Source organism: Schistocerca serialis, chromosome 1, assembly GCF_023864345.2.
Source record: "Schistocerca serialis cubense isolate TAMUIC-IGC-003099 chromosome 1, iqSchSeri2.2, whole genome shotgun sequence".
Lineage (NCBI taxonomy): Eukaryota > Metazoa > Arthropoda > Insecta > Orthoptera > Acrididae > Schistocerca > Schistocerca serialis.
In genome coordinates this window covers 205,542,179-205,558,762 of record NC_064638.1, presented here as the reverse complement: position 1 = coordinate 205,558,762, position 16,584 = coordinate 205,542,179, and the positions used below count along the sequence as shown (strand labels likewise).

The 16,584-nt window shown below is 45.6% G+C and overlaps 1 protein-coding gene across 3 annotated transcripts in view; it reads right to left on the bottom strand.

The window, feature by feature from the left end:
- The window catches only part of LOC126465694 (carboxypeptidase M), a 500,418-nt gene that overhangs the window by 166,632 nt on the left and 317,202 nt on the right, over nucleotides 1–16,584 (bottom strand). For all 3 annotated transcript variants that reach the window (XM_050096325.1, XM_050096327.1, XM_050096326.1), the window contains exon 2: nucleotides 2,084–2,481. In XM_050096325.1, coding sequence (XP_049952282.1) covers nucleotides 2,084–2,481 — 398 coding nt within the window. The remainder of the gene's footprint in view (nucleotides 1–2,083; nucleotides 2,482–16,584) is intronic.

The following is a 16,584-nucleotide window of genomic DNA, read 5'->3' as shown; positions in this document are numbered from 1 at the left end:
TAGTTCACGAAATATGACGTCATAAACATTGAGATGTTTGAAAAACGAGCTTTTCTTAAAACTCCACGGAAATTTCCCGTACTATAATCATCCAGAGTAACTCAACTGTAAAATAATCAGACGTTTGAAACTGTTTTATAAATGGGAGTTCGAGTCTTCAAATAATCTGGAGATGGATTGGGGGTGGTGTTACTGGTACGTTATCCGTTCTGGTATTAACAACTAGATTTTTCGATTATCTGAAATTGCAGGCCCTTCTGTTATACTCCATCTGCTCTTTTTCAGTACCTTCAGAGTTCATTAAAACCATTTTTCTCTCCCTGCCGCAGTGCAGTTGCTAGGGAACAGGAAAATTTTCTCATTCGTTGCTCCATTGCTGTTAGATGAAGTTACAAGTAAAAAAAGCTTTTGACAGTGTACGATGGAACAGGCCGATGGGTATATGGAAGAAGAAGGGAGTACATTGGAAACAGGTGTGATTGGTGCAGAATCTATATTAACAAAAGAAGTAAGGGTATGGATTGGAAATGAAATGTCTGTAGGAATAAGCATTGGAAGGGGTGTTAGATAAGGTTGTGCCTCTCTATTTTACTGGTCCACTTAACTTAGAAGAAATTACCGCCAAATACTTAGAAGGAGAAAGAGGACTATGTAATGGTGCAAAGAGAATATAAAGTATTAGATTTGCTGATGACATGGTATTACTGACAGAAAGCGAAAGAACTGTAAACAAAATGCTGAAAGATTTGAATGAAGCTTTTGTGGAATATGGGATGAGAAAAAATACAGCAAAAACCGAGAGTATGGTGTTCGGTAAAAAAGGGACTGGCAAATACTAAGAAAAAATTTTATCATCCAAGTAAGAGCATTTAAATAACTTGGAAGCACTATTAATGAATATTTGAGATGCCATCATGAAGTGAATACTCGGATTAGTACAGTGAAGGAGGCATTCTATAGAAACAGGGGATTATTATGAGGCAAAGTGGATAAAAGTCTGAGGAAAACACTAGCCAAGTGTGTTGTCTGTGGTGTTGCACTCTGTGGACACAAACATGGACGCTGAGACGAGAGGAGAAAGCAAAAAAGGCTAGTAACATTTGAAGTGCGGATGTGGTGAGACTGGACAGAAAGAAGTTGGAGGGAACGAGTGAGTAACGAGAGAGTGTTGGAAGGGGTTGGTGACGGGAGAAGACTGCAGCAGGATATGCGATAAAGAAAGAATTTAAAAAAAAAAGTCGTGTGACTAGGCCTCCCGTCGGATAGACCGTTCGCCAGGTGCAAGTCATTCGATTTGACGACACTTCGGTGACTTGCGCGTCGATGGGGATGAAATGATGATGATTAGGACAACACAGCACCCAGTCCCTGAACAGAGAAAATCTCCGACCCAGCCGGGAATCGAACCCGAGCTCTTAGGATTGACATTCTGTCGCGCTGACCACTTTTTTTTCATTTTGTTCGTTATAGTTTGTTGCATTAGGTCTGGGCGGACGTCACAAGACATCCGTTCAAGCTGATCGTTGAATCCTTAACTCAGTTTTTTTATTACAGAGAGCACGCAGCCCTCTGACCGAAAATGATGATGAAGGACACACAAGACCTAGTGCCCTGCCGGGAATCGAACCCGGGCCCCTAGCGTAATTACAACTGTGTGCCGGACCGAGACATCACTTAGCTACCGGGGGCGGACAGAAAGCAAGAAGAACTGAATGGGACATTCGTTGACGTGGGAATGAGGAAGGAGGAAATACAAGATGACTGACGACATCAAGGGATGCGGAAATTACGCGGACCTGAGGAGGATGGCAGAAGACAGGAGAGAATGGAGAATTACCACGAACAGAGATGATACTAATGACCAGTGAAGCACATTGATACCTAGTGTGTCGCACTGACTCGTGTAACATCGCTGTCGAACGTCTACTACAGTCAGTCCGTAAACTACGACCCAAGGGGGCTATCGAACGCAATCCATAACTGATAATAAACAAATGGGTTGAGCCATAAAATACCAGAAACGTTTCCTGCCATTGTAACGCACTGAAAGGACCAAGTAAATGAGTGTAAGCGAAGTACTTACTTTGCACAGACTTCCCGATGGAGTAAAGAGCGGTGAGCGTCGGGAACTTGACGGAGGTCATCCGCAGGAATTTGGTCATGCGGTCGTAGTTGTGGTAGCCGAAGTCGAGAGTGTAGTCGCCGTCGTAGTGCTGGCGGTAGGCGGCGCGCACGTGCTCGGGGGCGGTGAGGTCGACGTCCGCGGCGGGGGCGGAGGGGGAGGCGTCGTCTGCGGTGTCGGGGGCGGACACCAGCAGGTCCGGCGCGGCGTCGCCGTGGAAGGCGATGCGGCCCGTGCCCTCCGCTGCGGCCGCGACGCCGGCGCCCATCGCCTCCTCGACGGCCCACACCAGCAGGTACACGAACGCCACCAGCACGCACGACGAGAACAGCGTCGACGGGCGCATCGCGTGGCCGCTCCTGCAAAATGTCACCGCAACATAATCACACAAATGTTCAAGAGAGTGGACAAGTAGAGTGGCCGCGACGGAAAGTTCTACAGCTACATCTACACAGATACTCCGCAGGCTACCGTTTGGCGTGTGGCATAGGCTACCCTGTACAACTAATAGTCATTTCCTATCCTGTTCCACTCGTAAACAAGAGTGGGAGAAAAACGACTATCTATATGCCTCCGTAGGAGCCTTAAGTTCTCACCGAGCGAGGTGGCGCAGTGGTTAGCACACTGGACTCGTATTCGGGAGGACGACGGTTCAGTTCCGCGTCCGGCCATCCTGATTTCCCTAAATCCCTCCAGCCGAATGCCGGGATGGTTCCTTTGAAAGGGCACGGCCGACTTCCTTCCTCGCCCTTCCCTAATCCGATGAGACTGATGATCTTGCTATTTGGTCTCTTTCCCCAAACAACCCAACCCAACCCCTTAATTTCTCGTATCTTATATTCGTGGTCTTTATGCGTAATGTATGTTGGCGGCGGTAGAACTGTTCGGGCCTGCCGTAGTGGCCGAGCGGTTCTAGGCGCTACAGTGTGGGACCGCGCGACCGCTACGCTCGCAGCTTCGAATCCTGCCTCGGGCATGGATGTGCGTGATGTCCTTAGGTTAGTTAGGTTTAAGTAGTTCTAAGTTCTAGGGGACTGATGACCTCAGAACTTAAGTCCCATAGTGCTCAGAGCCATTTGGACCATTTGAGAACTGTTCGGCAGTCAGCTTCAAATACCGATTCTCTAAATTTCCTCAGTAGTTTTCGTCGTAAACAACGTCGCCTTCGATTCAGGAATCTCCATAACTCTTGCGTGTTCTTCAAACTCATCGGTAACAATTCTAGCAGCCCGCCACTGAATTGACTCGATGTCTTCCTTTAATTCGATCTGGTACGGATCCCAAACTCTTGGGCAATACTGAGGAATAGATCGAACCAGCGTCCTGGCACACTTTCCTAAAATTCTCCCAATAAGACGAAGGCGACGATTTGCCTTCCCTACCATGACCTCTCATGGTCGTTCCATTTCATATCGCCTTGAAAAGTTGTGCTCAGATATTTAAATGACATGACTGTGTCAAAATGGTTCAAATGGCTCTGAGCACTATGCGACTTAACTTCTGAGGTCATCAGTCGCCTAGAACTTAGAACTAATTAAACCTAACTAACCTAAGGACATCACATACATCCATGCCTGAGGCAGGATTCGAACCCGCGACCGTAGCGGTCGCTCGGTTACAGACTGTAGCGCGTAGAACCGCACGGCCACTCCGGTCGGCGACATGACTGTGTCAAGCAGGACACTGCTAATGCTGTATCCAAACATTACGCGTCTGTTTTTTCTACTCATTCGCATTTTTCTACATTTAGAGCTAGCTGCATTTACCACAGCACCTATAAACTTTATCTAATACATCCTATAACCTCCTACGGTGACTCATCTTCGACGCCTAACCGCACACCACAGCGTCATTACAAAACGACCGCAGAGTGCTGCCCACGCTGTCCGCCAAATTATTTATGTATATAGTGAACAATAGTGGTCGTATCACACTTCCTTGGGGCCCTCCTCACATTACTCTTGTCTCTGATGAATGCTCGCGTCGAGGACACCATACTGGATTCTGTAACTTAAAAAGTCTTGGGGCCACTCACATATCTGTGGACCTGTTCCATATTCTCTATCTTTGTTAACAGGCTGCAATGGCGCATCGTGTCAAACGCTTTTCGGGAATCTAGAAATATGGAACAACCTCAAATATTTACCGAAGATCGGGAAAAAAATATGAAAGAAAAATATCTGCAGTCTACAGGGTGTTACAAAAAAGTGCGGTCAAACTTTCAGGAAACATTCCTCACACACAAGTAAAGAAAAGATGTTATGTGGACATGTGTCCGGAAACGCTTAATTTCCATGTTAGAGCTCATTTTAGTTTCATTCCAACGTGATCAAATTGAAAATTTTCACAATCAACATGTATGGGCTGACGAGAATCCGCACGCAATTGTGCAATCACGTCATCAACACAGATTTTCTGTGAACGTTTGGGCAGGCGTTGTTGGTGATGTCTTGACTGGGCCCCATGTTCTTCCACCTACGCTCAATGGAGCACGTTATCATGATTTCATACGGGATACTCTACCTGTGCTGCTAGAACATGTGCCTTTGCACGTACGACACAACATGTGGTTCATGCACGATGGAGCTCCTGCACATTTCAGTCGAAGTGTTCGTACACTTCTCAACAGATTCGGTGACCAATGGATTCGTAGAGGCGGATCAATTCCATGGCCTCCACGCTCTCCTGACCTCAACCCTTTTGACTTTCATTTATGGGGACATTTGAAAGCTCTTGTCTACGCAACCCCGGTACCAAATGTAGAGACTCTTCGTGCTCGTATTGTGGACGGCTGTGATACAATACGCCATTCTCCAGGGCTGCATCAGCCCATCAGGGATTCCATGCGACGGAGGGTGGATGCATGTATTCTCGCTAACGGAGAACATTTTGAACATTTCCCGTAACAAAGTGTTTGAAGTCACGCTGGTACGTCCTGTTGCTGTGTGTTTCCATTCCATGATTAATGTGATTTGAAGAGAAGTAATAAAATGAGCTCTAACATGGAAAGTAAGCGTTTCCGCACACATGTCCACATAGCATTTTCTTTCTTTGTGTATGAGGAATGTTTCCTGAAAGTTTGGCCGTGCCTTTTTGTATCACCCTGTATATTGTAGTTTTGATATCGAGATAAAGAGGGCAAAATATCGTCGACATGCATATCGATATTTTATCCGCAGCCCTACTGTCCATTTCTCGATCATTCTCGTACAACTGAGCTAGAAGTCTGCCTGTAATAAATGCGGCGTCGATGGGAGGTTGGAAGTTTCTTCGGTGTTCTTCCCATGAACTTGTAACTGTCGCTGCACAGCCGTGCAGCTGGTCTGTCAGCCAGACGTGTGTCGGCAGAGTGGGTCAGCGCACGTGGGCCGGTATGCGGGGCGAGCAGTTAGCCAGAGGTCAGGAGCAAGGCCGGGCCGCCGATGCAGGCCGCGTGGGCAGAGCCGCCGCGGCCCGTCTGCCGCCGCTGCTCTACATAATGCACGTGGCGGGCCCCGGTGTCGCGGCAATTACCTGTGGCCAGACCCTACTCCTGACGCCCGGATTCCAAACGCGTCCGACACTGCGCCAGGTCTTAAGACTTCACTACTACATACGTGTTCTCGGCATTGTGTGCAGAGTGCGGCTTTGTTGTCACTGTACTGCTCGTCAATTGTTGCCATCTGTGCTGCGAGACGGCTTTCCGGCCGCTGTGAATTACTTATCATCCGGTTTTAAGATACATATTCCTTGAAAAAAAACTGATTTTTACACATCTTACAGTCTGGTATCTTCGCTCGATGAAGAACTGAATTTCTTTTCCCTTATTAGTCGCAGCTACTGCAGTTATCAGATTAAGTAAAACATTGTACGTTATTTTAAAAACTTTGCAGAGGCAAAAGGCTTTGCATGAACTGTAGTTATTATTGTTTTTTCCAGTCTATAAAATTTAGATAATGTATCGAAATTTTATTTAAAACTTAGAGCAGAACTATAATTCATTTCATTCTCGAGTTACTGATTTTCAAATCCGACAGACTGTCGAGCACGACGCGCCTACTTCCGTCCCCGCAAATCGGCAGTTATGGGGTTATAAGAGTAGTCATCCTTCTTAAACGGTTCAAGATTTCAAAACCGGCCTTTTAGAAATGACAGCACGCGAAGAGGCACGTATTTTGGGTGATATACACTTGTAACTGTTTCATTCATCGAAATATGTGTAAGTAGGCTGTTTAGGTTTTTATGTTGGTAACGCCACGTAGCGCTCTGTATGAAAATCACTGACTGTGCTGTGTGAAGTCTGTGGCTGGTTGGCATTGTTCCAATAGTCGCTATTGTACTATTGGGCAGTTGGATGTGAACAGTGCGTAGCGTTGGGCAGTTGGAGGTGAGGCGCCAGCAGTGGTGGATGTGGGGAGAGAGATGGCAGAATTTTGAGAGCGGACGATCTGGACGGGTGTCCGCCAGAAAGAGTAAATTTGTAATACTGGATATCATGAACTGATATATATATATATATAATGACTTTTGAACACTATTAAGGTAAATACATTGTTTGTTCTCTATCAAAATCTTTCATTTGCTAACTATGCCTATCAGTAGTTAGTGCCTTCAGTAGTTAGAATCTTTTATTTAGCTGACAGTAGTGGCGCTCGCTGTATTGCAGTAGTTTGAGTAACGAAGATTTTTGTGAGGTAAGGGATTCATGAAAGTTATAGGTTATTGTTAGTCAGGGCCATTCTTTTGTGGGGATTATTGAAAGTCAGATTGCGTTGCGCTAAAAATATTGTGTGTCAGTTTAGTGATGATCAGAATAAGTAAAGAGAGAAATGTCTGAGTACGTTTAGTTTTGCTCAGCTGTTTGAAAATCAAATAACGTAAGAGGTTTATCAGCACAGTAACTCACTAATTTTTCTAAGGGGACGTTTCATATGGAAGCAACTCGTCCGCAGTAGTAAGAGATCGGCGACTCAGGATGCATCTAGACATCAATAGATCTGTAGAAGAACCTGCGTGACGCGCTTATACACGTCCAGAATACTCGAGAACAGCGGAGCAGGACGTCTGTGCATTTCCACAGGAGCAAAATGGCTAGTAATAATCCAGTAAACCCCTCATCCCCAATTCTGTAAAGAGTCGATCTCACATGTATAAAACAGCTGCAAACACTGATTACTTTACCGAAGAGTTAATATGTTAGGTATTTGATGTAAGTGAGCTTCAGTTTCGAAAATGTTTGAATTTCTGGTTAACTTTTGTTAGAAGTACTTTCGTTACGAAACACTTCATGAGTATGGTCTGGCTAAGTTGGGCAAGATTTTAAGCAACAACTAGCTTTTATGCATCTTAATGTTTATGAGGTTATATATGTTGAATTATGTGTCGTACAATGACATAAGTTTGCAGGTATATTGAGTGATATGTATGGACACTGTCAGAAAACTGCGTTGCGAATAGAATTATTAGTAAAGACATAATAAATTGAAACGTCATGCCTAATGTTGAAGCATTACCGTATGGACAGCGAAAATTTAATAAGTGCTAAACTTTTTTCCTTTCATTATTTTATGGAGGGTTTCAGCGAGAAAAAATTTCAAAAGTCTGAAATCGAGTGTAAAGTTTGATCGAGGTCACTAAGCGCTCTCACTCTCTAATACTGGATGAAGGCAGTGTGGGTAATTTCAGTGCGGGTAATTTTGTGCCATGAGTTACTCTGCCCCAAGACAAAGACACAGTTTCTAAGTATAGTACTTGTCTTGCCGTCTTTACTGGTGTCTAGAGGATTTCTTGGTAGGAAGAACGCGGTATGTTACCAACCAGCCTCAGCTGCCGGGGTCGCTAACACACGCCTTTGCGGTGGAGCTCTACTTAGGGGTAAGCCAGTCTGAATCCTGGTACTGGATGAAATTTTCACTGCTAGTATTTGACTGGCACGGGTCAGAGAGGTGGTGCCGTAAGGTTACTGACAATCAGTCTTTGCGACCGTGTCACGGATTAGAGTCCAAACCTCTCTGCAGTGTCTCACGAACGAAGGAAGTGTGAAACTTGTTGATGATCCGTACGTCGGGTGGGAACGTCAAGCCCGACGGTCCCCTAAGTATAATTCGAGAGGAGTAGGCAGTGTGCCTCCACTGGGTTTCTCCTTTTCTCTTCTCTCATTACCACCACTACCATCATCACAGTTACAGAACTGCAACATAACGCCACACTGTAGTTGTCTCCATTACACTTACCTATGCTCCACAAATAAATCTAACGCCCTACGCTCACAGACCCATATCGAAAGAGGCTATTATGTGCGGAACAAGAAAACCCTTTCCGACTAGGCGGCTGAACGTCCCCCGTGAAGTCTGCCAGCCAAAATTTCCATACGACTTTACTTTACTAGCATGTTACCATGGATAGAGAGTCATCGACAGACGTAGAAATAACATCAGGCGCAGTGAATTGTATTGGTACCCTTGCTGTTAACGACATGACAGACAGTACTAATATTAACCCCACATATTTTGCAGATAGTTCTGTTATGTATAATGAAGCACTCACTCAAAAAACTTGCGCAAATATTCAGTCAAATCTTGGTAAGATTTCAAAGTGAGGTAAAGGATCGGAACTCGCTTTAAATGTTCAGGAACGTAAAACTGTGCAATGTGTGGGTCCTATACAAATTAGGACAAATACGGAATATTGAATGTGTGCAAGAAACGACAGCACGAATGTTCGCAGATTTGTTTGTTCCATGAGAGAGCGTCACGGACGTTAGCAACCTGAATTGCTAGACACAGAAAGATTATAACTAACCGTCACTCGACAGAGCAGTTACAAAGTTTCGAGAAAGGATACCCTGCAACACCACACGTATCTTTCCCGTAGGGAGCGTGGAGGCAAGATTAGAATAATTACAGTGCGCACGGAGGTACGTTTGTGGTACAGGGGGAAAGTACCCCGTGTCATGCGCTCACATTGGTTTGCTTACCATATATGTACACCCAGATATGCTATTGGTTTGATTAAGTTTTTACTAATAGAACCGAGTACGTTGTGCTGAAATGCGAACATTCAACAGAAAAGAAATTAGCATCGAGCATGCCCCAAAGAAACGAAATAGGAAAGGTGCCAGGAAAAAGGCAGAGTGGTAAAAGAAACCGGTTACAAGAAATTACAGTGACGAATCCTAGATTATTTCTCCAGCGTTGGGAGTCTGTATCAAGTAGTCCTGTTGACAGGCATTTAACGAATTCATAGACGCGCGGCTAAAAACGTAAAATAACAGTATAGCACATAAGAAATTTCATCAACGATTCTCAGGAAACTTGGATATGAATCTTTGGAAGAATGGCGATGTTATTCTCCCAATGAGCGAGGTGGCACAGTGATATCTGGAGTCGTATGCGGGAGGCCGACGGTTCAAATCACTGCTTGACTACCTAGACCTACGTTTTCAGTGATTACCCTTAATCGCTTAAAGTGAACACCGGTATAGTTGCTGCCGATTTCCTTCCCCAATCCGAACTTGTGCTCTAATGACCTCATCGTCGGTTGCGACGCTAAACCCTAACCTTATTTTCTTCCTTCCCTATTCTCGCGGAACCCTGTTGAAGGATAAAACCTACAGGGACTGCAAACTTTTGCGAAAAACTAAAAATTCATTGACACGCCTTACAGGCCAGTTTCGGCTTTCAAGGCACTGTTGGGCAAAATTTTGAGTCGATATTCGAGGAAGACTGCGCGATAATTCTGTTTCCATCACTGCACACGCGAAAGGAGCATGAAAGCAAGATAAGAGAGATTAGGATGCGTATCGAATATATGCACAGCCATTTTGCTTAACTCAGTACGTGAATAGAATAGAAATAAAACTTGAAGTATCCTCCATAAGGCACTTTACGGTAACTAGCAGAGTATGCTTGTAAATGTAGATGTAGGTGGAAACGATGCAGTAAGTAACATTGTTTCGTGATTCACCATCGCGGTTTGTAGCAGTTGTCAGGAATGTGAGATCTCATTCAGACCCTATGGTATTTAGCGGCTTCTTTATGGCCTCAACCCAAGTATTACATTTATACGATCAGTAAATGGCGATGATAGTCGCTTGTAGACGTCAAAAGCCCATTTGATCGCGGCCATCATTGCAGGACTGATCCACTCCTCATGTTGTGACAATTTCTCTCACAGGGTAATATTTATTTTAATTTACTGACTCGTTGACTGGCGTTCTAGTTCTAATCACTTGGGTTGAAGCTACGGTAATTAGAAATCCTAGAAAGAATCGTCGTTGTGGTGTAGACAACTGAATCTGCTTACCATCGCAGGCATTCAAGAATAAGAATAAATAGCGCAAGCCACTCGGCAGTGGCGTACGTTGTATTCAAGACATCCGGCGAAACGGGACTCTGATAATACAAAAATTGTGGGACAGCGCGTTTCAAAATGAATACATGGGATTTAAGGCTTTGAAGAATTTATTACATTCAACTTAGAATTATAAATAATACATCGAATGAAAGAGCAGCTCAGATAGTTTTGTTTGTGTAACTGAGCGCAAGGGGAAGAGTATGGGAAGAATAAGAGTGACTGAAGAATGTGTTGAAGGAGTGAGAGTCTTTCACACGTAGCCACAATAAATCTGTTCAGAAGGCTAGTCGCGAATGAGCAATTCCAGTCTGTCTATGTGGAGACTTTTAAGGAGACTCTTACAACTACATCCTTATCGTTTTTATTTGTTACAAGCTCTAGAGAGTACAGACTACTTCTGAAACGTGCCAACTTTGCTGCATGACGATGAAGGTTTCATGGATCGTGTCGTCTTCAGTGATGAATCGACATTTCACCTAAGTGGAAATATGAACAAACTACGTGCGCATCAGGTGGTCATAAATACCTGTCCTCAAATGGGAGAAGCTGAACCACAGAAGTTTATTTGACCGCCGTCCCACTGGCATAACTCAGTACGCGACTGGTTAAACGACGTTGTACCCGACCGCTGGACTGGCCGCAAGGGGCCAGAGGATAGAGCTTGTCTTGCATGACCTCCAAGTTCACACACGGTCTGACGCCATGCAGTTTGTACCTTTGTGCGTTGACAAAGCATCATGTGTATGTGCCTCCGCTACCAGCAGAACTTTGCCTATCGACGTGATGTGTGGTGGATGGTACTCACAGTGAATACTTAGTTCCTATATCATTTGATATACACTGAAGAACCAAAAAAAAACAAAAAGTACATCTGCCTAATATCGTGCACGGCCCTCGCGAGCACGCAGAAGTGGCACAACACGACGTTGCATGGACTCGACTAATGTCTAAAGTAGTGCTGGAGGGAACTGACACCATGAATCCTGCAGGGCTGTCAAAAAATCCGTAAGAGTACGAGGGGATGGAGATCTCTTCTGAATAGCACGTTGCACGGCATCCCATGTCTGGGGTGTTTGGTGGCCAGCGGAAGTGTTTAAACTGAGAAGAGTGTTCCTGAAGCCACTCTGTAGCAATTCTGGACGTGTGGGCTGTCGAATTGTCCTGCTGGAATTCCCCAAATCCGTCGGAATGCACAATGGAAATGAATGGATGCATGTGACCAGACAGGATATTTACGTTCGTGTCACCTGTCAGAGTCGTATCTAGACGTATGAGTGGCCTCTTATCACTCCAACTGCACACACCTCACACCATTACAGAGCCCCAACCAGCTCGAATAGCCCCCTGCTGACATGCAGGGTCCATGGATTCATGAGGCTGTCCCCATACCCGTACACGTTCATTCGCTCGATAAAATTTGAAACGAGACTCGTCCGACCAGGCAACATGTTTCTAGTGATAAACAGACCAACGTCGGTGTTGACGGGCCCAGGCGAGGCGTAAAGTTTTGTGTCGTGCAGTCATCAAGGGTACGCGAGTGGGCCTTCGGTTCCGAAAGCCCATATCGACGATGTTTCGTTGAATGGTTCGCACGCTGATGGCCAAGCATTGAGAAATTGGCATATCTGTCACGTTCAACGATTCTCTTCAGTCGTCGTTGGCCCCGTTGTTGGAGGATGTTTCTCCGGCCGCAACGATGTCGGAGATTTGATGTTTCACCTGATTCCTGATATTCACGGTACACTCGAGAAATGGTCGTACGGGAAAATCCCCACTTCATCGCTACCTCGGAGATGCTGTGTCCCATCGCTCGCGCACCTACTATAACACCAAGTTCAAACTCACTTAAATCTTGATAACCAGCCATTGTAGCATCAGTAACCGGTCTAACGACTGCACCAGACATTTATTGTCTTATATAGACGTTGCCCACCGCAACGCCGTATTCTGCCACTTTACATATTTCTATATTTGAATACGCATTCCTATACTGGTTTCTTCGGTGTTTCAGTGTATTATTTATAATTGTTAATTCAATGTAATAAACGCTACAAAGCTTGTACGTTTATTTTGAAACATTTTCACGCTCAAATTGCTAAAAATTTTCGGACGGTAATTGCTGGAAAAGCTGACATGCAGACAACTAAACTAAACTGATTTTAGAAATTGTAAACAATGGCGAGAATGAGAAAGTCAGGCATCTAAATAGGCAGAAGATGACAGATTATGTACATTTATCAACGAAAGTTATTTTTTCCTGGGCATCGTACAACGGAAGTGTTGGGTATCGTAGAATTTGCCGGATATAGACTGGGAGACTCAAACCTTCATAACTGGTGGCAGGGACAAAGAATCCAGTGAAATTTTTTTATCTGAAAACTACCTTGAGCAGTTAAACAGAGAACCGACTCGTGGCGATAACATATTACAGCTTCTGGTGACAAACAGACCCGAACTATTTGAAACAGTTAACGCATAACAGGGAATCAGCGATCATAAAGCGGTTACTGCATCGATGATTTCAGCCGTAAATAGAAATATTAAAAAAGGTAGGAAGATTTTTCTGTTTAGTAAAAGTGACAAAAAGCAGATTTCAGAGTACCTGATGGCTCAACACAAAAATTTTGTCTCAAGTACAGATAGTGTTGAGGATCAGTGAACAAAGTTCAAAACCATCGTACAATATGTGTTAGATGAGTATGTGCCAAGAAAGATCGTAAGAGATGGAAAAGACGCACTGTGGTACAACAACAGAGTTAGAAAATTGCTGCGGAAGCAAAGGGAACTTCACAGCAAACATAAACATAGCCAAAGCCTTGCAGACAAACAAAAATTACGTGAAGCGAAATGTAGTGTGAGGAGGGCTATGGGAGAGGGGTTCAATGAATTCGAAAGTAAGGTTCTATGTACTGACTTGGCAGAAAATCCTAAGAAATTTTGATCTTATGTCAAAGCGGTAGGTGGATCAGAACAAAATGTCCAGAAACTCTGTGACCAAAATGGTACTGAAACAGAGGATGACAGACTAAAGGCCGAAATACTAAATGTCTTTTTCCAAAGCTGTTTCACAGAGGAAAACTGCACTGTAGTTCCTTCTCTAGGTTGTCGCACAGATGACAAAATGGTAGATATCGAAATAGACGACAGAGGGATAGAGAAACAATTAAAATCACTCAAAAGAGGAAAGGCCGCTGGACCTGATGGGATACCAGTTCGATTTTACACAGAGTACGCGAAGGAACTTGCCCCTCTTCTTGCAGCGTTGTACCGAAGGTCTCTAGAAGAGCGTAGCGTTCCAAAGGATTGGAAAGGGGCACAGGTCATCCCCGTTTTCAAGAGGGGACGTCGAACAGATGTTCAGAACTATAGACCTATATCGCTAACGTCTATTAATTGTAGAATTTTGAACACTTACACTCCTGGAAATTGAAATAAGAACACCGTGAATTCATTGTCCCAGGAAGGGGAAACTTTATTGACACATTCCTGGGGTCAGATACATCACATGATCACACTGACAGAACCACAGGCACATAGACACAGGCAACAGAGCATGCACAATGTCGGCACTAGTACAGTGTATATCCACCTTTCGCAGCAATGCAGGCTGCTATTCTCCCATGGAGACGATCGTTGAGATGCTGGATGTAGTCCTGTGGAACGGCTTGCCATGCCATTTCCACCTGGCGCCTCAGTTGGACCAGCGTTCGTGCTGGACGTGCAGACCGCGTGAGACGACGCTTCATCCAGTTCCAAACATGCTCAATGGGGGACAGATCCGGAGATCTTGCTGGCCAGGGTAGTTGACTTACACCTTCTAGAGCACGTTGGGTGGCACGGGATACATGCGGACGTGCATTGTCCTGTTGGAACAGCAAGTTCCCTTGCCGGTCTAGGAATGGTAGAACGATGGGTTCGATGACGGTTTGGATGTACCGTGCATTATTCAGTGTCCCCTCGACGATCACCAGTGGTGTACGGCCACTGTAGGAAATCGCTCCCCACACCATGATGCCGGGTGTTGGCCCTGTGTGCCTCGGTCGTATGCAGTCCTGATTGTGGCGCTCACCTGCACGGCGCCAAACACGCATACGACCATCATTGGCACCAAGGCAGAAGCGACTCTCATCGCTGAAGACGACACGTCTCCATTCGTCCCTCCATTCACGCCTGTCGCGACACCACTGGAGGCGGGCTGCACGATGTTGGGGCGTGAGCGGAAGACGGCCTAACGGTGTGCGGGACCGTAGCCCAGCTTCATGGAGACGGTTGCGAATGGTCCTCGCCGATACCCCAGGAGCAACAGTGTCCCTAATTTGCTGGGAAGTGGCGGTGCGGTCCCCTACGGCACTGCGTAGGATCCTAAGGTCTTGGCGTGCATCCGTGCGTCGCTGCGGTCCGGTCCCAGGTCGACGGGCACGTGCACCTTCCGCCGACCACTGGCGACAACATCGATGTACTGTGGAGACCTCACGCCCCACGTGTTGAGCAATTCGGCGGTACGTCAACCCGGCCTCCCGCATGCCCACTATACGCCCTCGCTCAAAGTCCGTCAACTGCACATACGGTTCACGTCCACGCTGTCGCGGCATGCTACCAGTGTTAAAGACGGCGATGGAGCTCCGTATGCCACGGCAAACTGGCTGACACTGACGGCGGCGGTGCACAAATGCTGCGCAGCTAGCGCCATTCGACGGCCAACACCGCGGCTCCTGGTGTGTCCGCTGTGCCGTGCGTGTGATCATTGCTTGTACAGCCCTCTCGCAGTGTCCGGAGCAAGTATGGTGGGTCTGAGACATCGGTGTCAATGTGTTCTTTTTTCCATTTCCAGGAGTGTATTATGTTCGGGTATAATGACTTTTCTGGAGACTAGAAATCTACTCTGTAGGAATCAGCATGGGTTTCGAAAAAAGACGATCGTGTGAAACCCAGCTCGCGCTATTCGTCCACGAGACTCAGAGGGCCACAGACAAGGGTTCACAGGTAGATGCCGTGTTTCTTGACTTCCGGAAGGCGTTCGATACAGTTCCCCACAGTCGTTTAATGAACAAAGTAAGAGCATATGGACTATCAGACCAATTGTGTGATTTGATTGAAGAGTTCTTAGATAACAGAACGCAGCATCTCATTCTCAATGGAGAGAAGTCTTCCGAAGTAAGAGTGATTTCAAGTGTGCCGCAGGGGAGTGTCGTAGGACCATTGCTATTCACAATATACATAAATGACCTTGTGGGTGACATCGGAAGTTCACTGAGGCTTTTTGCTGATGATGCTGTGGTATATCGAGAGGTTGTAACAATGGAAAACTGTTCTGAAATGCAAGAGGATCTGCAGCGAATTGACGCATGGTGCAGGGAATGGCAATTGAATCTCAATGTAGACAAGTGTAATGTGCTGCGAATACATAGAAAGAAAGATCCCTTATCATTTACCTACAAGATAGCAGGTCAGCAACTGGAAGCAGTTAATTCCATAAATTATCTGGGAGTACGCATTAGGAGTGATTTAAAATGGAATGATCATATAAAGTTGATCGTCGGTAAAGCAGATGCCAGACTGAGATTCATTGGTGCAATCCGAAAACAAAGGAAGTAGGTTACAGTACGCTTGTTCACCCACTGGTTGAATACTGCTCAGCAGTGTGGGATCCGTACCAGATAGGGTTGATAGAAGAGATAGAGAGGATCCAACGGAGAGCAGTGCGCTTCGTTACAGGATCATTTAGTAATCGCGAAAGCGTTACGGAGATGATAGATAAACTCCAGTGGAAGACTTTGCAGGAGAGACGCTCAGTAGCTCGGTACGGGCTTTTGTTGAAGTTTCGAGAACATACCTTCACCGAGGAGTCAAGCAGTATATTGCTCCCTCTACGTATATGTCGCGAAGAGACCATGGAGATAAAATCAGAGAGATTAGAGCCCACACAGAGGCATACCGACAATCCTTTTCACGAACAATACGAGACTGGAATAGAAGGGAGAACCGATAGAGGTACTCGAGGTACCCTCCGCCACACACCGTCAGGTGGCTTGCGGAGTGTGGATGTGGATGTAGATGTAGGAGAGGCTTGTTTTTTCGCATTTGGTTGTAGGATCACCTTGTGTCTAAGGTGGACTGCTTTCGTTTTA